At 28.7% G+C, this 27,059-nt stretch overlaps 2 protein-coding genes and 1 non-coding gene across 8 annotated transcripts in view; 2 read left to right on the top strand and 1 right to left on the bottom strand.

Annotated features, from left to right (window-relative positions):
* LOC110650551 (uncharacterized) overlaps positions 1-14,111 on the top strand; it is a 76,725-nt gene extending 62,614 nt beyond the window's left edge. The window contains exons 2-10 of one of the 2 annotated variants that reach the window (XM_058153996.1): positions 8,594-8,769; positions 9,375-9,592; positions 9,906-10,020; positions 10,591-10,680; positions 11,018-11,179; positions 11,282-11,401; positions 12,234-12,344; positions 13,665-13,746; positions 13,831-14,111. In XM_058153996.1, coding sequence (XP_058009979.1) covers positions 8,608-8,769; positions 9,375-9,592; positions 9,906-10,020; positions 10,591-10,680; positions 11,018-11,179; positions 11,282-11,401; positions 12,234-12,344; positions 13,665-13,746; positions 13,831-13,892 — 1,122 coding nt within the window. In that variant the 5' untranslated portion in view covers positions 8,594-8,607 and the 3' untranslated portion in view covers positions 13,893-14,111. Of the gene's footprint in view, positions 1-8,593; positions 8,770-9,374; positions 9,593-9,902; positions 10,021-10,590; positions 10,681-11,017; positions 11,180-11,281; positions 11,402-12,233; positions 12,345-13,664; positions 13,747-13,830 lie in introns of both variants that reach the window. The other variant, XM_058153995.1, reaches the window with a different exon arrangement.
* A 4,010-nt stretch (positions 14,112-18,121) lies between these two features.
* LOC110650550 (probable methyltransferase PMT5) lies at positions 18,122-25,193 on the top strand. Of its 5 annotated transcripts, none has more exons than XM_021805557.2 (10): positions 18,128-18,390; positions 18,836-19,763; positions 19,846-19,981; positions 20,227-20,467; positions 22,205-22,430; positions 22,631-22,791; positions 23,190-23,493; positions 23,597-23,729; positions 24,023-24,229; positions 24,717-25,193. In XM_021805557.2, the coding sequence occupies exons 2-9, from the start codon at positions 19,252-19,254 to the stop codon at positions 24,170-24,172; spliced, it is 1,863 nt and encodes a 620-aa protein (XP_021661249.2). In that variant the 5' UTR covers positions 18,128-18,390; positions 18,836-19,251; the 3' UTR covers positions 24,173-24,229; positions 24,717-25,193. The 5 variants fall into 5 exon arrangements, with proteins under 5 accessions (XP_058009974.1, XP_058009973.1, XP_058009975.1 ...); XM_021805558.2 differs by lacking the exon at positions 18,128-18,390 and adding an exon at positions 18,432-18,477; XM_058153991.1 differs by lacking the exons at positions 23,597-23,729; positions 24,023-24,229; positions 24,717-25,193 and having other exon boundaries at positions 18,122-18,390; positions 22,631-23,016; positions 23,190-23,336.
* Positions 25,194-26,603: 1,410 nt separating this feature from the next.
* On the bottom strand, positions 26,604-26,676 carry TRNAA-UGC (transfer RNA alanine (anticodon UGC)). The gene has a single exon. It is a non-coding gene; the product is annotated as a tRNA-Ala (tRNA).
* Between the last annotated feature and the right edge of the window lie 383 nt (positions 26,677-27,059).

Below are 27,059 nucleotides of genomic sequence, written 5' to 3'. Positions count from 1 at the left end.
AATACAAATCATTTATTTAACATTGTAAATAAATAATAAAAATATTTTTACAGAAATTAAAAAATAATAATTTTATAAAAAAAATTTTAAAAATAAATTATTTTTCATAAAATAAATGTAATTTATATTAAATGAAAAAAAAAAATCAAAGTGGCATTTCCTAGGAAGGTTCAACAAGAAGATATGCTCTTGATGCCACCTTTGCATTTTTAGAATTCCACTAAAGAATTCCTTCTTTCCAACCAACAACCTTTCCAACAATTTAGCTCTTTGGTTTGCCAAATAGTTATCTATTAAAGAAAGATTATTAAAAATACATTTATTAATATCTAATTCTTTCTCTTCACTAATATAAATCTTGTACACAATTGGTATCTTAACTCAAAAATAAAGTTAGCAATACTCAAATCAATTATAATTTTAGTTTCATTTAGAATTTTTATTTAAATTATTATGGAGAGGAAAGTACCATCTTAAATATATTAATCAAAATTTATTATTTAAAAATTAATATTTTGAAAATTTTTAAAATGGTGTTTTTCTATACAATAAATTAAATTTGTCTTTATCAAATGAGTGATATTAGGGGTGAGTATTCGGTTCAAACTGAAACGAACCGAATCGAATTAAATTATGAAATCAAATTATTTATTTTAGAAATCGAATCGAACCGAAATAGATAAAAAAAAATTAAATCAAATCAAACCATTCTATTTCGGTTTGGTTTGGTTCAAACTGATCGGTTTTAATTTTTTATTGATTTTTTAATTTAGACTTGATTTTTAAGTTATTTGATATAATTTTGACTTTGATTTGAACTTAATAAATATTAATCAATGAAATTAAACAATTTATATATATATAATTAAATATAATTCAAATTCTCCCTTGAAATTAAATAAATTCAAAAATCGATTCGGTTCAAATTAGTTCGATTTGAATATATAAATTACTATTTGATTCAATTTGGTTTAATCAATTTTTTCTCTTTAAAACTGAACCGAATCTAAATAACTGAAATTTTTTTAAAATAAAATCGAATCGAATCAATTAAATTTTAAAATCAAACTGATTGAATCGAATTGAATAAATTTAATTCGATTTTTCGATTTGAACCGAAATCTGCTCACCCCTAAGTGATACGACTTCAACTGGCAAACGAAGCCAGACTAGCAATTAAATTTTAGGTTCTTAGTTTGAACTTCAATTTTTTTTTTTTAAATTCCACATTAATAAGATGATGAGCAAACAAAAGAGTCATTTTCCTTCCATCTTGTTTTACTCTACGTTCAATATTTTTCATCGATTTGTTTGGATCAATTCCTAGATTTTGATTCTTTTTCGGTCTATTACTCTGAAAATGAAAGTTTATATTAAAAAAAAAATCTGAAAATGAAAGTTTTCAGTATTTCTTCAGTGCAATTGGATAACAAATACATTTTTTTCAAATTTAATTACCATAATAAATAATCAGAATAAAATTAATATGTTAGATTTATTACTCAAAATTTTAGTGAGATTTTGAGAATTTTTTTTCTTTCAAATGAGAGAAATATTTCTCAATATAGAGAATGGAATTTCTATTTTAATTTTATTTTTAAATTTAATAAAATTCTTAATTAGATTAAAATTAAGGTGACTAATATTTTTAATACATTGGGTGAATGGCTATCAATTGATGATGAGCTCTTACCTATTGCAGATTACAGTGTTACGAAGAGAAAGATGCTTCAATTTAAAATAGAAGAAAGACAAAATATATTGAATTATATGTAAAAGATAATGAAAGAATTAATTAATATATTTATTATAATTAAAGTATTGTGATTTTTTTTTCAAGTGTAATTGGGTTAAATCCAATTTTTGACTTTTATATATCCTGTTTGTGATTTTGAATGGACGCCTGCCGATGCGGAGGGGAGAAAGTGAAGCAGCTTCATGTGCTTGGCTTGTACACCGTTTTCTTTAAGCTAAAGAGGACCCGGAATTAGCGCAGTGAATTGGCAGGACTTCGTTCACACAGGCGCTTGGGGAGCCCTTGTCATGGTGGGTCATCTTTTCTTTTTCCGTGATAAGAGGAGCAGTGAGGCGGGTCCCTTCACACCCATTCTTCTTTGCTTGTTTGCTTTCGCAGGCTTTCATTATAGATGATATTTACCTTAAGATATTTCTCTCCCAACAACAAGAATTTCATTGACTTGGAAAAAGAAGAATCAGAGTTAGCTTGGCTCAATCATGGAATTTTTGCCATTTCAATAAAGCTCATTACTTCTCAAAAAAATATGATAAAGTCCAATGAATTACCTTTGTTTTGATAAATTATTAGATGTATTTGATATATATGTATTATTACTCACAATTATATGAGATTCACTCTTCATATTATATGAATAGCTCACTTTTTTATGAGAAAATGAGTATAATATTTTAATATTCTTAACGTATTTAATAATTAGCCTCTTTGCTTCACCTAAAAGGGAATATTGTCCAATGAAATTATACTCCTACAGCAATATTTTTATATAGGACATAATTTTAAGCTTGTAATGAATTATTTATTTATCGATAATGTAAGATGACATGTCCGTAATCATAACTCTACATTGAAAGAATGAATCACGTAAATATTAATATTTTATGTATTTATTTTATTTTATTTTTAATTTACATGCTTTAGAGTGTACATATAACATTTGTATTGAATAATTTTCTGAATAGAATTTTAAATCAAGCGAGAAGCAAATTTTTTTTTTTTTTTGCTATTTTCGGATATGAGACAGAAATGAAGTTGCTGTAACTTTGAAGCAATGCAAATTAAGGGTTCATTAGGATTTGTCATCATTTGCAATTAATTAATTATATTAACAAAGGAATGATATTAATTAATTATTATATCGTTTTCATCTTAATCATATCCAATAATAATAATAATAATATGTAGGCATGATAAGGATATTATTGTTTTCTAGCTCTTAATAATCAATGAAGAAAATTAAGGTTGGCATATGGATATGATAATTTTGAATAATTAAGGAAGTTTTGATTCCTTCAAGAATCATACATATTTGTTAATGGTTCAATATAAATGCAATCTTTAATAGGAAGTAACAGAAGCAAATCCATATCTCCTTCTTTATTTAAATTTAATAAATAATATCCACATTAAATTCTTATCAAATTAAAATTAAAATTTTATGTGTTGAGTATCAGTTATCAGAATTTGATTATAATAATTAATTAAATATATAATATATTTTTTATAATAATGTTTATAAATGCATTTCAATTTTCAAAGCTATTTATACAACTCATTTTAATTTATATGAAATTGAAAACAATTTCAGGCTCCGTTTGTTTTACATAATATTTTTTTTACAATTTTTAGTATTTAGGACACTCAAAAAAATAAATAAATGAAAAATATTTTCTTAATTAAAAGAAAAATTAAGTTATTTTTAAGAATAACGAAGAGCACGTCATTTTTTTTTTTTAATTTTAATAATTTTATTATTCAAATTATGCTTTTTTTTTTAGTGAATCATAAGTATCTCTTAATCTATTGGGTTAGACCTACTCACTTTAGAGAGGTTCATTGTGAAGGTAAAGTGTTTGTAGTAAGAATTTTCTCTAAATTATGCTTTTTTAAATATAAAAATTCTTTTATAACTGCTCCTAAATAAATAGCGGTAAAATTCAGTTTTGTTTCCCAAAAATAAATTATATGAAATTATAACATCAAAAAGTATGATAATAATAAATAAAAATAAAATAAAATAAAATTATTATATATTAATAAAACAGAACCACCTTTAAATTTTATTAACTGTTTTATGTTCGTCTTTAAATTTTAATTTATTAATTTCTGAATTTTATTAACGATTTTATGTTCATTTTTAAAATTTAATTTATTATAAAATTTTTTTTAATTTTAACGTTATTTTAAAAATAATTTATTTTTCCTGCAATAGTAAATTTATGGGTAGAAAAATATAAAATTACTATTTTACTTTTTTTTTTTTCTCTTTTTTACTTATTAACCTCACTTCAATAAATGTCTCTACCTTATTATTTAATTTAGTTTAATAATTAGCAAGTTTAATTAATTTAATAAAATTTAAATATAAATAATAAATGATAATAAATTAATAATAAATGAAAAAAATTCAAGTTAATTTTATTAATAACTTTGATAAATAATATTTTCATTAATTAATAATCATCTATTAGTTGGATAAAAAAGAGATGAGAAGGAAAAAAAAAGAAAATGAATAAAATAATAATTTTATATATTTTTTTAAACAAATAATTTTTAAAATATAATTAAAATTGAAGGATTTTCTGGTAATAAATTAAAATTAAAAAATAAATATGAAACATTAACCAAAATTTAGGAAAATAAATGCAAATACTCAGAATTTGCTCCTGTTCTTTCGTTTTTTTAATTTATACTGGGCCAACCTTAGTGGGCTGCGCGGCATGACATTCCTTTCAGGCTTTCACGCTTTCTCTGTTTAACCAACTCCCCTTCCTTTTTCTTTTTCTTTTTCCTCTCAATTAATTTACTTTTAATAAGATATTTTGGCTATAAAAATATAAAATTAATAAAAAATTTAATGTTTCATAAGATTATAACCAATAATGTATTCTCTTTTTTTTTTATCTTTTAATTTTTATTTTAAATTACTTAAATATATATATATAATTTGAATTATTTCTCATTTATTTTTTATTTAAATTATTGTTATTTTATTGAAAGAATTTAATTTGTAATAAAGTATAATTTGATCAACTAAATAATAATTGATGGGTTATGCAACAGAAAATATTTAGTAAATTATTTCAAAATAAGTAGTAAAAAATACTCAAATTTAAAAATTTCCACTCTTTACACTTTAAAAGTTAAAAACTCCGCTTAAGTAGTTTGCACTTAGCTGGTCTCAAGCCGGATAAAGGAGAAGGGTTGCGATAGGTGACAATCAGCATAAAAATTTTATCACACTTTATGATATGGATTCAAATGATATAAACGTTGGGGCGTTCTCTACTTACAACGCACTATATCGAAGCTCGAGTGTTGTGAGAAATATGCAAGAGTGTAGGGCGTTCACCAAAAGCGACGCACCGTGCTAGCGCTCGAGTGTGGTGTTAAATGAGCAAGGGTTCCCACATCATAGACGGGTGTGGGTAAAGAAGTTAGTCAATAGGAAATATAGTAGAACAAATAGTGTAATAAAACACAAGATAAGTATAGAGAACAATAGAAGATATCATAGAAGGAGATCAATTAGGAAAGAACAGGATAGGAGGAGAATCAAGGTTGGTACTTGGAATGTTAATGGAGCTTGTGGATACCTTGAAAAGGAGAATAGTGAATATTGCCTACATTCAGGAGACTAAATAGGTAAGAGAGAAAAATAAGGAAGTGGGTAATTCATGATACAAAACTGTGATTTACAGAAAAGGAGAGAAACAAAAACGGAGTGGGCATAATCATAGATAGGACATTGAAAGATACTGTAATAGCTGTGAAAATAGTAGGAGATAGAATTATACTAGTAAAGCTAGTACTAGAAGGAGAAACAATAAATATAGTTAGTGCTTATGCCCCATAAATATAACTAGATAGTGAGAGTAAACAAAGGTTTTGAGAATATATAGATAATCCAATGCAAAACATACAGAATGAAGAAAATGTTTTCATCGGCAGAGATTTGAATGAACATGTAGGAAGTGATAGGCAAGGTTATGAGAATGTTCATGGATGTTTTGGTTTTGACAGCCGAAATAAGGAGGGAAAAAACATCCTGGATTTTGCTATGGCATATGACTTAATACTGATAAATACCTACTTTATAAAAAGAGAGTCACATTTAGTGACTTTTAAAAGTGGGCAATATAAAAGTTAAATTGGCTTTCTCTTAACCAAGAAGACAAATAGAGCTCTATGCAAGGATTGCAAAGTCATATCGGGAGAGGCTTTAACAAGTCAACATCGGTTAGTGATATTGAATGTCAAGTTTATGAACAATTCAAGTAAGGTTAGAAGAAATAGTGTAGATTGAACAAAGTGGTAGGAGTTCAAAGGAGTAAAGCAAGTGAAGTTCAAAAATGAGCTTCTGGAGTCCGAAGCATGGAAGCTGGATATGGAGGCCAATGGTATGTGGATACAGATGACATCAAAGATTAGAAAAGTAGCTAGAAAAGCACTTGGAGAGTCTATAGGACATGGACTACCCTCAAAAGAGCGATGATGGTTGAATGAGGAAGTACAAAAGGCAGTAAAGAGAAAGAGAGAATGATATAAGAAATTACCTAAGTATGATAATAATGAAGTATATGAATAGTACAAGATAGCAAAGAAAGAAGCAAAAAAAAACAGTTAGTCAAGCAAGAGTGCAGGCTTTTGAAAAGTTATATGAGAAACTTGAAACTAAAGAAGGGGATAAAGATATTCATAGATTAACAAGGAGGAGAGAAAAGAAATGTCAATATCTCAATCAAGTTAGGTGCATTAAGGATAAAGAAGGAAAAGTGTTTGTGAAAGATAAAGACATTAAAGAAAAATTAAGAAATTATTTTGATAATCTTTTTAATAATAGTAAAAATGGTACTAGCATGAATATAGACTACAGAGCAATAAAAAAGAATGTAAGTTATACTAGAAGAATTAGATTTTTATATAAATTATTAGATACACCTGATAAAAAGAGATGAGAATGAAAAAAAAAGAAAATAAATAAAATAATAATTTTAATTTTTTTTTTGAAAGAAATAATTTTTAAAATATAATTAAAAAGGAAGGATTTTCTGATAATAAATTAAAATTAAAAATAAATATGAAACATTAACCAAAATTTAGGAAAATAAATGCAAATACTCAGAATTTGCTCCTGTTCTTTCGGTTTTTTTTTTTTTAATTTCTACTGGGCCAACCTTAGTGGGCTGTGCGGCATGACATTCCTTTCAGGCTTTCACGCCTTCTCCGTTTGACTCTATTTGCGGAACTCCCTTTCCTTGCTCTTTTTCCTCTCAATTAATTTACTTTTAATAAGATATTTTGACTTTAAAAATATAAAATTAATAAAAATTTTTAATGTGACATAAGGTTATAACCAATAGTGTATTCTCTTTTTTTTTTATCTTTTAATTTTTATTTTAAATTACTTAAATTTATATACATATGTAAAAAATTTAAATTACTTGTCATTTATTTATTTGAATTATTATTATTTTCATTGAAAGAATTTAATTTGTAATAAAATGTAATTTGACGAACTGAGTAATAATTGAATAATTGATGAGTTATATAACAAGAAGCATTTAGTGGATTATTTCAAAATAGGTTGTTAAAAATATTTGAATATAAAATTTTTTATCCCAATATTTTAAAAGTGAAAGAATACCGATTAAATTATGTGACGTATGATTTTTAATGTCTTTATTTTTTAAAAAATTTTTAATTTATTGATAAATATTTCAATTAAATTGATTAAATAATTTTAATAATTACTCATGGATAATAATTTTATTTATAAGATTTAAGTATAGTATTTTATATTATTATAAAATAAAATTGAATGTATTTTTAATATAAATATTTACTATTTTTTAATTATATTAATATAATAAATATAAAAAATAGGATAAGTTACAATTTAATTTTTAAAATTGAACAAAATCTACCACTTAGTTTATATTTTTAAAATTTTAATTAAGATATTATTAATTCTAATAAAAATGATCAAAATACATTTAATTCTATTTTTAAATTAAAAATAATTCAATTTCTGATATTTTATTTTATTGATAATTTAATTTTTAAAATTTGATTAAATTTATAATTTAATTCTTATAATTTTAAAAATTAAATAATTTAATTATTGACATTTTAATAAATCTATAAGTTAATTTTAACTTTAAAATTATAATTAATTTTCCATTAAATTTTACAAATATATCAAATTATTTTTAACCTTATTTTCAATTAAAAATAATTTATTTTTTAAATTTTATTTTAATAACAATTTGTCCCATATTTATATTTTTATATATATAATAATATAATATAATAAATAAAAATAGTATAAATTGATATATATATATAATTAAAATGATAATAATATAAATAAAATTTTATAAAATTATAAAGGTTTATTTATAAATAGTTATATTTAAGAATTAGTTTATAAAATATATGAATTTTTTAAAATTAAATAAAATTTTTAAAAAATTTAAAATAATTAATTTATATTTTAATTATTTAAATTAAAATTTTTAATTTAATGAAAACCGTAAGAATCATATTGTTAATAAAATAAATTTTTTAAATTATTAAAAAAATAAAATTTTAGAACTAAATTAATTTTAAATTAAAAATAAATATAATGATATTTTAGCCTATATTACTATAATTAATGATAATGAAACCCTAACAAAATTAAATTATAAATTTTATTAAATTTTAAATTTAATTAATTTGATTTAAAAATATAAAAATTAAATCGTAAGTTTTATTCAAATGGCTAAATTATAATTTACCCAAAAATTAATATCCGATAAGAACATAAATGGGACTTTAGAGTGAATAATCATCGGAAGTGATTGAAAATGGAGAAAGAAGTAGACGATCCACCTGTTGCAGTTGAAATCGATCAAACTGGGCAACAATCTTATTACCACTCGCAATCCGATTCAAAACGACCTCAAACGGATGACGTTTCCGTTGGGGTGACCGTCATCACGGGCTATCTCGGTGCTGGCAAATCCACTGTAAAACCCTTTTCCCCTCCAATCTCCACAATATGCATTTCTATTCCGATAATTAAGCAAAAAAGAAACTATAGAAAATAAGATGTTCGTTGAACTATCACTGGTTCTATTGCTTCCATCTGTGTGCAGTTACTTAGTGCTTTTGTTTGATATTTGTGCATTTGTAGCTTTCCTTCTGCTTGAAGAAGAACATGAGGGTTATAATTTCGGGTGCAATTCTTAAATTACCGAATTGCTAAGGATTAATATTTTGTGGGTCTGTTTCTTGTTTAGTGAAATTTAGTCAATATGTTTTAGAGTTAGAACACTAGAATTTGAAATGATTTATGATATCACCATGTAATTCTGATAGATTTTCTGATGAAGATATTCAAAATTCATGCTTTATGAGGATTTAGATATAATGTGAGTGGCCAATGTTGTAAAATAATTAAAAAATGTGAATTTAAGAAAATATGAATCAATGCAACTCATGGCATTTTGCTTTTTCTTCCTCCCCCCCCTCCCCCTCAATTTTTTTTTTCTTCTTTTTTTCTTTTATTTTGTAGGAATAGGTTTTGACTTTTTGCCCAATTGCCAACTCACTTTTGGGTTTTGTGTTTTAGCTTGTTAACCATATCTTGAATTCTCAACATGGAAAGAGGATTGCTGTCATTTTGAACGAGTTTGGGGAAGAGATTGGAGTTGAAAGGGCAATGATAAATGAAGGAGAAGGTGGTGCACTTGTTGAAGAATGGGTTGAGCTGGCAAATGGGTGTATTTGTTGCACAGTTAAGCATAGTTTAGTTCAAGCACTGGAGCAACTTGTACTGATGAAGGAAAGGTGCTGCTTTTGTAAATTTTATCTTTACACATATATTGTTGACATGGGAAGCATTTTTGATGTTTCTGATTTTTTCACTGTTTTCATAATGTCCTTCACCATTTTTGCTATAGAAAATATACAGAACATGCTTTCAAAAAGATCAAAGCTGCACCTTTAATGGGACAATTGATCTCTTCCTCTATCTCTAAGAGTATCACTCAGTAGCCAATTTAGTAGCAAGTAGACAGTTTACCAAGATCCTTAATGATTAAATGCTGTAGACTAGTAGAAGTAATTAACATTTAGTGAATTATTGTTTTGCTTTCAGTAGACTTGATCATATAATAATCGAGACCACAGGGTTAGCAAATCCTGCTCCTCTTGCTTCTGTTCTTTGGTTGGATGATCAGCTGGAATCGTCTGTTAAGCTTGATTCTATAATCACTGTAAGTCTTGTACTCTTATTCAGTTCTTGATAATTTAGTAGTTATAATCACTTGGGTCTATGATTTACAGTTATATTCTTTAGGCTTTACTTTTATTGTGATCATTCTGAGCAGTCATTCATTTTATTATATTGACAGTATTAAAGCTATATTTGATGTAAGATGGTATGCAAAATAGGACATTCGAGATTCAATCATTTGATACACTAAGTTACCATCATATTAATGCCTATCACTCTATCCTCATTTTTCTTCAATCCTTTATTGGCAGAATATTAATGGCATTTTCAATAGCATGTTTTTAGAATACATTTCATTTATTGGAGATGGTTATTCTGTTTTTGTTTATTTGAAAGAACCAAGGAAAGAAAAAAGTAAGGAAAAAAAAATCAAGGAAAATATTAATGTTATCTTCTGCCTATAAAGTGTGAATTTAATTTTATGGTATAATGTAAGGCCCTAAGCTTGCAAAGCCCTATTTTTCATGGATTCATTATATATTAATGCAAGTCAAGTTACTGTAATATTCCTCCTTCAATATTATATTTTATCAAATTTCTGCTTGCATAGGTTGTGGATGCCAAAAATCTACCTTTTCAGCTCAACAAGCATCGTGACTCATCTTCATTTCCTGAAGCTTTTCTTCAAATAGCATTTGCGGTAATTCTCATGATTAATAATGCTGTGGATGGTACTATTTATAAGCAACACTAGTTGCCCTAATTATTTGATGCTTATAAACAACCTTTTCAACTTCATAGGAAAACAGATTCATAGAATGTTTCTCAAAAAAAAAAAAAAAAGTGATAGAGAAAAAGAATTCATGTGGCCCAGCTGAAGTAGTTTGTGGGCTGAGGCAGTGAGGCCTAATTGATTTTAGATGAGTTGAGCATGTTTGTACATATAAACTAATTGTTTGCTTCCTTTTCTGTTTGTTATATTTCATATTGGATCCTTGAGAATTCAGTGGTCTTATTAGTTCTGTTGTTTCATGTAGGATGTTGTTATTCTTAACAAGGTTGATTTGGTTTCTTCAGAGATCTTGGAGGAATTGGAGAAGGAGATACATAACACTAACTCCCTCGCCAATATCATTCATTCTGTTAGGTGTGAAGTTGATTTGTCCAAAATATTGAACTGTCAGGCATATGATGCAACTGTAAGTCATAGAAGATATCACATGTCTAGTGTCTCTGCATTTTCTTGACATACACTTACCTTTATTTGAATGTATATTAAATTTTCTCTTCTTATCTCATAGCATGCTACTCATTTGGAAGCATTGTTGGAAGAAAGCAAGTCGCTATCTACCAGACATCTTCATGATGGTGGTGTGCGAACTGTTTGCATTTGTGATTCGCAGCAGGTTGATCTTGATAAGGTAGTCATTGAAATGGCTCATTCTCGCTGACAGAATTTGCTACTATTGGGTTCTTTAATGTGGAAACTGTGCTTCATTTGTCACATGTGCATTCGTCGAGAGTTGTCAGATGAATTGTCTTGCATCTGTTATTTATGTGGTGCTGATTTTTTTCTTTCCAACTCTACTGCTGCGTTGGTGGGCATGTTTTCATATTTACAAATGTAAACCCTTAATTTGTGTTAGGTTTTGTTGTCATCTCACAAGTCTGTATATGCTGAAACAAGATTTGCTTAGTTAAACTATATACTTTTGCATTTTGATACTGTTTACTTGATCTTTCTTTGAAATTGCCTATTTGTTTTTCTTGTTTTCAAAATCTTAATGGACCTTTTTTTTTTAGTGTGTGCTTGGTTATGTGTGTATCATTGCAAGTCCAACAGCTTTAGTTAGATTACTAACATCAATATAAAATATCAATTGTGGATCTTTTTTGTAGAACCTTGAAAATAGTATAAACACAAGAAAGCATTTGAATTTTGAATTTATGGTAACTTTCTGGTGCTTTTATGACCACTTCAATTGAAGTAGGTGAACATTGTGGAAACAACGCTGTCTGTCACCTTATGTTGTTTAATTAACCCTGTAAATGTTCAGGGACAATTGTTTGATAAGATAAGATAATCCGGATAATCACATCAATTTTTCCCATTTTACTTTGTAGCTTCATGTTGAGTATATTTATTCGTTTTGTTAGTTTTGCATTAATTAGAATTATCAGTTTCTTGTCCAATGCATTTTTATAGTTGCATACTTGTTTTGTTGGATAATCTTGATATTTCAACTATTACAGGTTCGTTTATGGCTTGAGGAGATTCTATGGGATAAGAAAGATGGCATGGATGTATACCGATGCAAAGGGATTTTAAGGGTTCAAAACTCTGATGAACTACATACATTGCAGGTAATGTTGCAAACTGAAAGCTATCAGTTGTTTATCTGTTATAGGGCATTTGGTATAAGGTTAACAATGGGTAATTATTACCCTTATGACTTTTAATCTCTTATTACAATATTAATTTTTAACCTCTTAATATTTATCCGCCCTTTAGGGGTTAAATTTTAACCTTGAGGAGGGGCTACGTTAACAGAGCTTAACAAATTCTCTTTTATTATTATTTTTTTTAATGTTGATGTTATTGATTAGTATTGTCAAATTTTCAAACTATATTTCTAGTTAAGCTATATTTTACACATTTATCAATCTTATTTTTTTTTTCAAGTTGCCCATATATATATAAGTTGGCAAGCTAATTATAGAATGTAATAATATTATAGTTGATGATAAAAATGGAGTTCATAAATTTTTTAAAGGTTAAATTATTTATAAATAAAAAAATAATTTTGATATTTGTTATTAAAATATAATGATAGATGTTTATGTACTTTTATTTAAGTTTTCTTGTTAACTTCCTACCTAACACAATTATTATTTTTTACCCCTTTAATAGTTACTTCTTTAAAACTTACAGGGATAGCTCTTAACTTTTAATTTTTTTATCCTCATACCAAATGCTTCCAGAGGGTTAAGATCTCTAACAATTTTGTTTCGGATAGAAAGAAGAAAGGGAAGGAAAATAGGAAGAATAAGACTGAAAGAGAGAAATAGAAGAATGGAGAGAGAGAATTATTCTGGAATTTTATCAACTTCTGGAATTTGTCAACTGCAAACCCTAAGAACATGGTTTCTTTCTCGAGAAAAAGAACAGGACAGCTTTCCACCCTTACTCTATCAACTATTATTTATTCCTGCATTTCTTCACTTCTAGCCTTCTTCTTAGCCTAGTTCCCCTATATTTGACATTAGATGAGAAATTTACTCATCTCATGCCGCAGCATCCATTACCTAGAGATTATGGATTTGCCAGTCTGGCTATTTGGTTTCCTGTTGTCCTCTATGTTGTATTTTATTTTTGTTTTCTATTATGTTATTAGTAACAATAACAGTAGGTTGATAGTGTACTCGTAAGAAATTTTGTAATTCCTGATAGAACTATGCACTGGGAGTTTGAGATCAGAATTGTGAATCTATTAATGATTAGAGGTTCAGATTGCAACCTAACTCGGCAATCTTTGGTATGAACATGTCTTGCTATGCTATATGCTATGCTTTATTTGTCTTAGTTTTAATATTTTAACCAGTGATATAGATACTTTCTTCAAACTGAAGTTAAAATGCTATATAGTGATACTTGGAAATAATTAGTCATCATATATTTGGCAGGCTGTGAGGGAGATATATGATATTGTTCCAGCTCGCAAATGGGAAGGATCAGAAAATCAAATGAACAAAATAGTTTTCATAGGTAATTTTCTACTAGCACTGCTGCATATTAGAGCTTATTTATCTGCTTGTTTGTTTAAAAAAACCTTTTCTATTTGTTTTGCAGGTCATAATCTGAATGAGGATGTTCTTCTTGATTCTTTTAGAGGTTGTGCACTGACAACTTAGCTCTTGAACTTTCTAAACTTGCAAATAGACTGTTGTAGTGGGTTGTAAGTCTAGATTATATGCAGATCAAAATTTTAGAATTTGATTAGGTGTTTATTCTAGATTTTGTTTGGTCCATCAATAGGGGCAACTCTTCTCTTCTACATGAGCCTTCAACCCACTCCATTGAATTCAAACTTTAAGACCAATTAATTGAAGTTGAGTTATACTGCTTAGTTATCCCCTTGGTACCTGTTCACTTGAGAATACTTGATGCAAGTTGATTTCTGAACCTCCTTTCCCTTCCCCTCCCACCCACGCCGCCCCCCCACCCCCCCCTCTCCTTTTCCTTGTTTTGCAATTGATTTAGGCATTAATCAATTGAATTGAGATTAGCTGTATAATTTTTTTCATGGTTTGCACCATTGCATAACCGTGTAATTGTTTTCTATTTATGAAGGTGGACATTTTGTCTGCTATGGCTGGGCCATAAGAAAATTTGATGAAAAGCTAAATTAGTCCTTTGCAAGGACTATGCTTTTCTTGTCATTATGTTACTATTTCATTTACAATAATTGACCATGCCATTATTGACCAATTATTGAATATAATTTTGGGAATTTTTTTTTTAGATTTAATTCATCATAAACTAAACATACGATAAATATAGTAGGATGATGATGAGGTCATGGAGGTATGCCTATGGGTTACATCAAAATAATGTTCTATTTTTCAAGTTATTATACTAAAAAATTGGACAGAGACTTGCATTGTATGGGATTCGTGGTTGATCTATATTTGTAATGCTTGATAGAATCCAAAATTCTCCCAATTGATACCTACAAAAACTTGGGACTTGAGATTTCATCAGAAAAGAGGTATTCTTGAATTTCTTTTGTCCTCTTTTCTTTCTTTTTCTCGTAAGATAAGAGTTAGGAAGATGAGTCAATTTTCATTAGTTAAAAACAGGCTAGAAGGCCTAAATACAAAAGCAGGCTCATGGCCACCAAACAAATAAAGAAACCAGTGAAAGATCCAAACTCTACCTAAAAAAAATTGTAGTCCGGTAAAAATCATCGTGCCACAGAGGAACCCAACTGAGAAAAACTCGGCGAGAATCGCAGCAATGCCAACTTGATCTGGCTGACACCGGTGGGAGAGTAAGGAACTAACTGAAGCATCATTAGGCGACCTTATACGGTTGAATATGCCTGAAGGGGAGGTTCCCCAAAAGATAGTAATCCAAGGGAACTGGACGACAAGCTGGAAAACCAAAGACCAATAGGAACACTGCCATGGAAATAGCAATCATCTAGAAAACTACTTCGGTATGAAAGATGGAGAAGGAAGCAGAGCTCTCAATCCTGGGTTGGCGGGCACCATCAGTGTCAGTAGAGACCCTGAGATCCCATCCCTCTCTAAACCACTGACAAAAGCGCTCGCATCTCGAAGCAGACCCACACAGAGCAACAACACAGCCCTCTGGACATCTCCTTGAAAACACGCTTGCATGTAACAAATTCCAACCAACAAACACAGGAAACTAAAACCATCGGAGCTCAAGCAGCCACAAACCATCCCTCTTCTTGTCTCGGCTGGCTGCACTCCCAAAAACAAAACTCTATCTACAAACCCACTTAGGGTGAAGAGAGAACTCAAGGACCGACTCGCTCAGAGGGGCAGAGAAAAACCACTTGCTGCGGTAGAAGGAAATGGCCTTGAATCTATAGAGAAATAAAAATTAGAGAAAATTGTGTCCTCTTTTCTTTATTTGGTTGGTTTGGCATGGTTCCTTATTTTACCAGAAATTCGCTAATGAATTGATGACTAATTTCAAGAATCGACATTGTAGTTTTTTCGCTAAATGCTCATAAAGTAGTCGACCAATTGCTTCAGAAACAATGAAACAAAACAGAATAATGGTTTCTGTATTGAGGGTCAGAATATATTAATGGGTAGCCTGGCAGCATTGGTTTCACTAGCTGGGTAGAATAGTGCCCTAGAGTAGAGGGATGACAGGGGTGGGACCTGAAGGTGCTGGTAACAACTGACAAATAGGGTGCCCACCCGCTAGATTTCGGTTCATTCTAATTTTGACTAAATTCAATTGTTAAAATATTTTCAAAATAAAAAAAAAATTTCATTTTTAAAGCTGTTTGATATTATTATTATTAAAAAATTATTTTTTTAAATAATATTAATTAAAAATATTAAAAAATAATTTAAAATAAATTTTAATTATGAAAATACTAAATATTTTTTTTTTCAAATTATTTTTTAACAATATTTAGTATTTATTTATTATTACATTTAAACGATCAAAATTATTTTTCTAAATAAAAATATTATTTTAAATATAATTTAAAAAAATGATTTAAAAAAATTATTTTATTATTTTAATATTTTTATAATTAAAGCTTATTAAATTTAATTTTATATTATTTTTTAATATTCTTTAATTAGTGTATTTAAAAAATTAATTTTTTAAATAACAGTTTCAATAGCAATACTCAACCAGTTCTTAAAATGATATTTTTATTTAAAAAAACAGTTTTAATTTTCCAAATGCAGTCTTAATAAACTCAAAACCAATTTTAATCAAGCCAATTTTAGTTAATTTAATTTCAAACTCAAATTAAATTAAATTGATTTTGATTTTAAACCAAACCATGATCGATTTAATGACAAGTTTGCTGTTCGGGTGGTGGAGTTGGGTCAGCTATTATTTATTATCTTTGGGGTAGATCTTGACCTTCTAAGATAGCAAAACTTTTCCAAAGGGCAATTCAACCACTTGTTTTCAACACCACCTACTACTACTACTACTAGCAAGAATTCTGCTTCACTCATGTCAAGTCTTTCACCTTCGTTGGTGAGTATTAGTTTAAAAATGTTGTTAAATTCCCATTTTACCAATTATTAAACTCATATTTAATGATTTATGGATCAAAATTTCAATAATTAGCTATTAAATTAAGAGTTTAATATTTAATATTAATTTTACTATGATTAGATTTTTTAATAGTGTTTAATAGTTAATGTATTTATATGTGATTATAATTAATATATTTAATAATTTTTTAATTTTTAAAAAATCCTGCATTTATTAATAATTTAAAAAAATAAAATCTAAATCAATAAACTTTAATTTAGTGCAACTGAAATTGTGCCTAAAGTTGTAAAATCTCAAATTTGAATTCAACTCGAGGTAAATTAAGCCAAACCATTAACATAACTTAAGGGAAAATGAAGTTTGATTTAATGGTTAAAAACATATTATTCACCTTATAGATTCAAGTTTATAAATTACTAAAAGATCGACTCGATAAAAAATTAATTTGGTCGAACTTGTTTAGGGAATAAGTCAAGTTTGAACTTAATTTTTAAGCTTATTTAATAAATAAAACGGATTTAAACTTGACAATATTTGACTTGCTAAGACTCATAAGTTGGCTTGTTTACAAACTCATATGATTAAGTAAGCTCATGAACTGATTAGTTTGTAAAATTATTTATATTAGTTATTGTATTTTATTATATTATAAATATTTAATTTTTTATTTATGAATGTTCTAAAAATTAATATTATTTAAAACTTTAATATAATTAATATGTAAATTATATTTTATTAAATATAATTTATTTGTAATTTAAATATAATTTTTTATAAAAATTAAATTATTTTTTATATTCAAAACTGGCCAGTTTAAACTTTATAACTATATTCACTTTTAAATTTAAATTAATTTTAAAAAAAATAAAAGATTAAAATTAATATTATATTTGAATACCAACAATTAAAACAAGAAATTTAAATTTAATTTTAATATACATTATTGATAAATTATAAATTTTAAATATCACCATTTTATAAAGTATATTTAAAATAATATCATTTCAAAAATTATTTTAAATTTAATTTTCATATGTTTATTAAATTTAATAAAATATATATCTTTAAATTTAAATATCATATTTTAAATTCTACAATCTACACAAACTAAAATTAAAATTTAATTGCTGAATCTCGATTTTTCAAATTAGAATATATTATTTAATTAATTTATTTCTATTAATTTTTACATTTTGAATCAAAAAATATAATTATTATTAATTTAAAATTTTTTAATAATTTTATAAAAATTCAATTAATTTTTTTTAAATAACTTATTTCAAAAGAATGTCATAAGATCCGCGTAGTGTATTTGATAAAGCAAACAAAAATAAATTAAAATAAAATATTTTAAAAAAGTGCAAAACCCTATAAAATTACAAATATTCTCTCGTCTCCCTCCTCCTACAGAAAGCTTGTTTAATTAATATTTCAACAGCCAGAGGCCATTCTTGATTTGGTTTCTGTATAGCCATTTAGATCTGATCACTGATTTTTATGCCATTCTTTTGTCTATCCCACAGAAAATTTACAACCCCATATAATTGGACGCTCCCTAAAATTGTTCTCTCTTCCTCTTTCTGTTGAGGTTGCTTTGAATCTCCAGTCTTCAACGAACCAAAACTGGTATTTTATCCCCCACAAAACCCAAATTCGCTTCCATTTTGTTGGGTTTCTTTCCATTTTGGTAACCAATGCGTGTTGCTATAAATGGTTAGATTTTTTTTTTATCTGTTTGTAATCTTGATTTGATCTCATTTCTGAATTTTCTTTTCGAGATCTAGACTGCTGTGGAAATGAAAGTTATACATTTGATTTTGTGTGTTTTTCTTTTCAGAATTTCTTGTTTAAACTATATAAAGTGGAAAGAGAATTTGGAATCCTCTGCAGAACTGATTTTTTTTTTTTTTCCTTAAAATTCTTTTTGGGTGAATTCAATTTTGTTTTGGGATTCCCTTTTCCTTTTTGTTTTCTTGTTAAATAGCCAAACAGACAGTTAGAGACTCAAAATTTTACCGGTATCGATCTTTTTGTGTTATTTATTTATGTTGTTTGCTTACTTTTCTGGCAGGTTGATCTGATTGGTTAGTTACTGCAGACTGGTTTGGATTTTACTCAGTTGTGTTCAATTCTCTTAATTTGAGACAGTGAAGGGTGATTGGGAATTGTAATTCTTCTGCGTAACTGAATTGTGTGGATTGTTGATTCGTAATTAGGATTGGAATTCAGGTCCCTTGGACTCTGCTTGATGGTTGTTATGTAGTAAACTTAAGTTGTCTTCTTGGATTTTGGATAATGTGAGTGCTGATTGGTATGATCTCACTGTGAAACATCTCCAGGAGGTTGTTTTCAATGCTTGTAGGAATTGTGCGGATTCGTGGTAACATATATAGAAGCTTATATGTTATGATAGGTTATGGTTTTCGCTGTTCTTGGAGAGACATCGGTTATTTAGTGGATTCTGTTTCCTCTTAAAACAATTTGGACATGAGAAGCCCCTGGCTCAATAAACTATCTGTGATTTTCGGCCCTAGACTGCCGCATAGTTGGTTGCTGTTGTGCCTCATTTGTGTGCTTGCACTAATCGCTATCTTAGGATCCTCTTCTTCAAGTACATTTGATTCTGTGACTAAAAATCCAGTTCGTGACACTTATTCCAACTATAGAAGGTTAAAGGAGCAAGCTGCAGTTGATTATTTGGAGCTGAGAACTCTCTCATTAGGAGCCAGTCGGCAAAAAGAGTTGGGACTTTGTGGTAGAGAAAGAGAAAATTATGTGCCTTGTTATAATGTTTCAGCAAATTTGTTGGCTGGGTTTAAAGACGGGGAGGAGTTTGATAGGCATTGTGAATTGTCAAGACCAAGACAATGGTGTTTGGTTCGCCCCCCAAAGGACTATAAGATCCCCTTAAGTTGGCCGGTTGGTAGGGATGTGATATGGAGTGGTAATGTGAAGCTCACCAAAGACCAGTTTCTTTCATCTGGAAGCATGACCAAAAGGTAATTCTTTGTATTGATCTCTTATATGTGGATTTAATCAGTATCAAACTTGGCATTGCATGTTATAATGATTTAATTATAGGTTGATGTTACTGGAAGAGAATCAAATTGCTTTCCACTCAGAAGACGGGTTGATTTTTGATGGTGTCAAAGATTATTCTCACCAGGTTGCAGAGATGATAGGTTTAGGAAGCGACTCAGAATTTCATCAAGCTGGTGTAAGTCTTCTTGGCATTTTGTTGTTGCTATTCTTGTTATTTTGTGCGGCAAGGATTTTAAGAAATTTAGCTTTTGTTAAATATGGAAACGGTTAATAGTTTTCTATAGGCTCATGATAAAGTTCTCAGTCATGATTGTCAGGATGCCATATGGTGTACCCTTTTCTATCATTCTATGTTCTGAATGGAAGTATGAGCATGTGGCTATCTGTTTGTAGTTTCTCATCTGCTTTTTTTAATTATAGGTGCAAACTGTACTAGATATTGGTTGTGGATTTGGTAGCTTTGGAGCTCATTTGGCATCACTGAAGTTAATGGCCGTATGTGTTGCGCCATATGAAGCAACTGGCAGTCAAGTTCAGCTGGCCCTTGAGAGAGGTCTCCCAGCAATTATTGGAAATTTCAATTCACGGAAACTTCCATATCCATCATTGTCATTTGACATGGTTCATTGTGCTCAATGTGGTATTAATTGGGATGAAAAAGGTACCTCTATTTGTTTTGGCATATTTTCTGCTAGTTATTGGCTGGCTTCCTTTTGTTTGTGGGCAAAATTATTTTACGAAAAAAGGTTGGCTGTAGTTTGATTTCTGCTTCCTTGCTTTCTGTTGATTATTTTTCTTTTTTTTTTTTATTGCTATATTATTTTTGTTTTAGACATTGATTCTTTTGAATGCACTGATTGACAGCCACAGATCTTGTGCAACTTTGATTTGGAATTGAAAGTGATTGGAAAGTTCTATAATACTGTTAATCTTGGGTGAACTTTTGTTCTAGTTTCGTCTTTATATTTTTTTTGTTTAATTCTCATGAAGAAAACTGTTATGTAAAAATAATTTAGGAAAGTGATTTTAGACTTGGTCCATATGGAAAGACAATACTGCCAACCTGGAAATATTTCTACGGCCTTTACCACTTTGTAATCAGAGAAATGAGTCAAATACTCTGTGTTCCTTAAGGAACCATTTTACACCTTTAACCTCCTGCTGAGAACCACATCTAGTAGCAGCAGTTTGCGACTTCAAATAGATGCCTCTACCACTATTCTAACTTGTTGCTGGGATCACATCACCACTATGGCAATATCATTTTGAGGCCATAACAAACAGAAGTTTTTTTTTCCCAACAAAATTTTACCCATATGAGATAGTTGGACACTCCTTTATATGTTTTTGATACTTCAAAAATGTATCCAGAGTTTTAAAGTGAAAGTTTTAGATTTTTAGAATTACCTGGTATCTTCTGGGCGCCCTTAGCCACATGTTTGCACACTTATTTCATTAAAAAAAACTTGTAAGTAACTATAGTGGAAAGCTTTTTGATATGTTTATAACCAATGCATAAAATAAAAATTCTTGTGCCATTAAATAAATTGTTATGTAAAATATAATAGTCTTCAATGCTAGAAATGGCAAAATGAGTAAACTACATTTATAAATGGAGTCATAAAGAATTGTCATATTTGTGTATTTCCTACATCTCCTTCAATTTTTATGCTTCGTAGGAAGATTCCCCCTTTTTTTTCTGGTGCTGTCATAGGAGAAGAAAAGCACAATAGGTTAGATGATAGAAAGAAAAAAAGGGGTAGACCTAAATTGACTTGGAGGAGACTAATACAACATGACCTAGAAGCATTACACATTTCTGAGGATTTAACCCAAAATCGTTTAGAGTGGAGAAAACAAATCCATATAGCAGACTCCAAATTTTTGGGATAAAGGTTTAATTGAGTTGAGTTGAGTTGTCATAGGAGAAGAAAAAGGCTAGTGGTGAATGATGAAACTTAAAAGGAAAATGATAAATGCAATGATTCATTTCTGAATCAACTGAATTGCTAATTTCATTGTCCACAAGGTTGATGTAAAATAATCACAATTGTTTTTAATGCTACCATTAGAAGCATTCACACTTTTTCTAAACAATTCCTTTTCTTTGGTATGTGAAATTGGTAAGCTTAAAGAATAAAACTTTCCCCTTATTTGGAAACTATAATTTTTAAGAATTCAATTCAATTGATTTCTTTTTTGTCAATACTCATATTCGGAATGAAAGAATTTAATTCTTTTAACTGAAAAAAAAAATCATTTAAAAAAAAATAATATTCATGCATGATTGTGTGAGACTTTCTTTGAATTTTTTTCTTGCAAATGATTTATTCCAAAGGAATCCATTGTTTCTTGAAATCACATGCCTTTGCTTTCTAACACTGGCTTGATAAAACAGATGGTATTCTCCTTATTGAAGTTGATCGAGTTCTCAAGCCTGGAGGTTACTTTGTGTTAACCTTACCAACAAGCAAGCCCCATGGGAGTGCATTGAACTCAAAGAGGAGAAACAGAGTGACACTGATAGAAGAATTAGCTGAAAAAATATGTTGGACTCTTCTATCTCAACAGGAAGAGACTTTTGTCTGGCAGAAAACCGTAGATGTCAATTGCTATAAATCTCGGTGAGGATGTTAATTATTTAATGCAGTGTCTCCCTTAAATTGTTCAATTTTTTTTCTCATGCATTATCAGGCGAGTTTTGAACTTTAGCAAGAACACTTGAATATGTAGAGATTCCTTCTCCTGCCCTTCCTCTCACTTAAAAGCTCTGCAGGCAAATCCATGCTAATGATCTTTTCTTTTTTCCCCTTCTTTACTATAGCAAGCAGGAAACTCCACCATTATGCAACGATGCACATGATACTTCACCATATTATCAACCCCTTGTGGCATGTATAGCTGGGACCACCAGCAAACGCTGGATTCCCATTCAGAACAAGTCTTTGGGTTACCATTGGAGCTCAGCTGAACTTCAAGTTCATGGAAAGTATTGTTTCAAAACACACTTATCTCTTGTATCTATTTATGTATTTATTGACTTTTCTGTATTTATTTATTTATTTTTGTTTCTCTTCAAATTATTTTCCTGTCATCATGGCATTTATCAGATTAAGAAAAGTCATTCATTACCCATTATTGTTCCTACCAAAGTGGACTAGGATACAGAATTTGGACAGAGCTCTATCCTTCAGCATTTTGCTAGAAGTGGTAGCTCTCTAGACTTGAACCTGCAGTATTATGTTTGCAAGTCCAAGACTATTACTGTTGTATCAATCAATGGCCCTTATATTGTTTATGTAAAATGCTTCAATTTCTTTCTTAAATATTCATTGAAAATATTAATTGCTATCTAATTTGTTGATTCGTTTTTGGCCTTGCAGCAGTTCAGCCTGAAGATTTCTTTGAAGACTTACAGGTTTGGGGATCAGCTCTAAGAAACTATTGGTCTTTGCTTACACCCTTAATTTTCTCTGACCACCCTAAGAGGCCAGGCGATGAAGATCCATTACCTCCATATAACATGATACGTAATGTGATGGACATGAATGCTCACTATGGAGGTTTAAATGCTGCATTTCTTGAGCAAAAGAAATTAGTGTGGGTGATGAATGTCGTACCTGTTTGGGCTCATAACACACTTCCTTTCATTCTTGACCGAGGTTTTGCTGGTGTTCTGCATGACTGGTATGTTAGTTTCATTATAGTTTCATTAAAAGAAATAAATTATTTCATCAAAGTTTCAGGAAATAGATAATAAAATAAAATTGTTTTATCTTTTGGTACACAGGTGTGAGCCTTTCCCTACATACCCCCGTACATATGACATGCTTCATGCCAATGGGCTTCTCTCGCATCTCAGTTCAGAGAGGTGCAGCATGATGGACTTGCTTTTAGAGATGGATCGAATTCTACGCCCTGAGGTACTTTTCACTGCATTCTTGGTATTTCTTCGTCGTCTAAACTTGAGTGATTTCTGCAGTATCCTATAAGGTTGCTCACATTCTATTTTATGTTGAAAGTGCCTCTGACAACCCCCTGTGGTATATGCTTGAAAATTGATTAATGGTAACCAAAGTGGTTGATTACTTTTTTTTCCCCACAAAAAGTTGCCTTTATCTTCATGTTGTTATACATTATTGCTATTCCCCTGTGTCCAGCACTTCTGGTCTTTACTTTCTATGCAACATTTTTATGCAACAAGTTTGTTTGGCAGGGATGGATTGTTCTTTCTGATAAATTGGGAGCTATTGAGATGGCACGGGCACTTGCTACACAGATACACTGGGAAGCGAGGGTGATTGACTTACGGAATGGTAGTGACCAGCGGCTACTTGTTTGCCAGAAACCATTTGTGAGAAAATGATTGATCTATCATCATGGGGTCTCACCATCACCAAAGTGTACAAACCTTTTTGCTCTGGTAATTCCTATTAATCTGTCTGCAAAACTGTTAAGTGTAACCTTTAGGTAAGGATGTGGTGTTTAATTATGAACTTTACTATTTTCTCTTGGTAAGAGAAATATTTTTAATTACGAATATTAGCTCAGTTGATGCTTTCCTTACAATATATTTTCTGCCTTTGGCACCACGGAAACACCTAAGCAGTTTTGGCAGCAATATTTTCCTTCCGTGGAGTTGCACATTAGTTGCATATGTGAACTGAACTCGTGACCCTTGAGTTCAATCCGCATATGCAACAAGTCAGTAGTCGTACATGACCTGATGAATGTTTCATTCAATGACTTGAGATCCCTACTGCAACTTGCAGCCATTTAAGAGCTTCTACAAGCAAAACCCATATCTAAGACTGCTATTAAGCTTATTTCAGCACATAATGAATACTTCATATGTTCTGTATTTTCATAATAAAAGGAGTAGTTGACTTTAATGTTGTTGTTAACGCCAGGTCATGAATATTTTTGATAGCATCACTGTGTGGCTTGGGGAAGATGTAGAGTTAGAAGGGAGGCTGGCTGCACAAGTAGCTGCGAAGCATGAAAATTTTGTCAAGGCATTTGTAGTAATTCATTCATCATTTTTTTCAAAACAAAATTCTTTCTGTTGATCATTTTCCTTTTTCCCTTTTCTTTAAGTATTGGACATAGTTACTCCATATTGGACATTCACTTCAGTCGATCGAGAATTGACAAACCACGAAATTGTAGTTACACGATACTCTCTGAGGTTGGAGTTGGGATTCAGGGTTGGAGTTTGTGGGGGCTGAAGCCAAAAGCTTATTGTTTCAGCTGTAATGTTTAGAAGGTCAGGTCTAAAGCTTTCAAGTTTCCAGTGGATATGTTTATAGAGTGGAAAATTCTGTATCTGAACTCAATTTTTTCTTCTCTTCATTCTCATTAGTGAAAATGATTCACATTTTCGACTATGCTTGGCCTTATACTCCACATTTAAAATCAAAGATGAAGGAAGATTTGGCCTCATGAGCATTTGATGGGTTTGATTTGAGATTTCACAGTTTTAAATACTATTATTGTGTGCTATTGTGTTAAAACATTGGTTATTTGATTTAAAATTTAATAAAATAGAACAAATTTTTTTTATATATTAAAATTAAAAGAAAAAATATAAATTAAAATTATTAATGGCCATATACTTTAATACAGACAATTTCTCATTGTAAATATATTTTAAAAGGAAAAATCATTAAATATTCTCTAATCTCTAACTTTAACTTGAGATATTTAATTAATCATCCTTTAAAAAAAATACTTATTAAATATTCAATGATGTCATAAATAGAATTTACAATTTATATTTTATTTTTTTTACTTTAGTCAAGATAAGTTAAATAATTTTTTTGTCAAAATACATACATGAACTTAATTTTCCATAATACACACATATATTTTTTAATTCTATAAGTAATTTTTACGAAAACTTTTATTTTTAATCCTTTCATAGTTTTTTAAACTCTTAAAGAAAAACATTTGAATAAAAAATATATATTATTTAAAATTAAAAAATAAATTGAATAATAAATAATATTACAGTATTTCCTAAAATTATTTAATTTAATTTATTTTATTTATACTTTGTTTCTTTACCAATAAATTGGATTTAATCAATTCATTTAAGTAATTAGTCACAAAATAAATTTTAGTTTTTTAAAAAATAATCTCCTATAATTATAATACTAAAAAATAACATAAAAAAAAAAACTAGAGTATTACCGACCTATTGTCAAATTATCTGCTTCAAAATCCTCTTGGACATTTCATCAAACATCATCTTTGCTTGTGTAATCTTGCCTCTTTTACACATCCAATCCATGGCAAGCCTGCAAGTAGAAAGACCCAAATAATCCATTTTCTTCACTCTCTCATCGTTTGAAACACCTTCATCATAGCTCAATCTTTTTAGAAAATGACTCTATCATTTCTCAAATGTTTAATTAGTTGATCCTATTAATCCGTTCTTATAAGAATAGAGACATAAACATTCAATCTTTTAATTTAAATAAAATTTTCCTGTTTAATTGATAATCATTTTCTACTAATAATTTTTTTTTGTTTTAAATTAAAAATTAAAATGATTGAATTTGCACCAATTAATAATTTTAGGGATGCTTTAATTTATTTTTATAAAAGAGATAAAAACGTTAATAATAAATACAGAGATTAAAAAGTAATTTATTTGAAAGTTTTTAATTTTTTTTAAATATAGAAATAAAAATATTAATAATGGTAAAATATATAAATCAAATAACAATTTACCGTTAAAATTATGACTTGGGAGAGAAAATAAGTAAATTAGCAAAATAAATGGAAAAAACAAATGGAGATGCAGGGGATCGAACCCTGTACCTCTCGCATGCAAAGCGAGCGCTCTACCATTTGAGCTACATCCCCTAACGTTGATAAGCTTCTAATCTTAATTATATAATTAAATTTCTTTAATTGTTAATAAAACATTACAAATATTTAATTAATAAGTAAAATAATACATTCGAATGAATTTTGAAATTTATTAAAGTAAGTCTGTCTGTAAAATCTTTAATTGAAAAAAAAAAAATTTTATTTTCTTTATCAATAAAAAAATGATAATATCTAAGAAAAATTGAAATATATATTCTTTTATTGCACATTATATTTTTATAGTTTAATTTTCTTTGAAAGTTTGATATATTTTTTTCATATGAAATAGGAATTTTTTTAAAAAATAAAATATACACATTTCATTAAATAGTGACAAAATATAAATTTAAAATATAAAATTTCATATATATTACTAT

Source organism: Hevea brasiliensis, chromosome 9 (assembly GCF_030052815.1).
Source record: "Hevea brasiliensis isolate MT/VB/25A 57/8 chromosome 9, ASM3005281v1, whole genome shotgun sequence".
NCBI classification, from domain to species: domain Eukaryota; kingdom Viridiplantae; phylum Streptophyta; class Magnoliopsida; order Malpighiales; family Euphorbiaceae; genus Hevea; species Hevea brasiliensis.
This window is presented reverse-complemented; position numbering and strand designations above follow the sequence as displayed.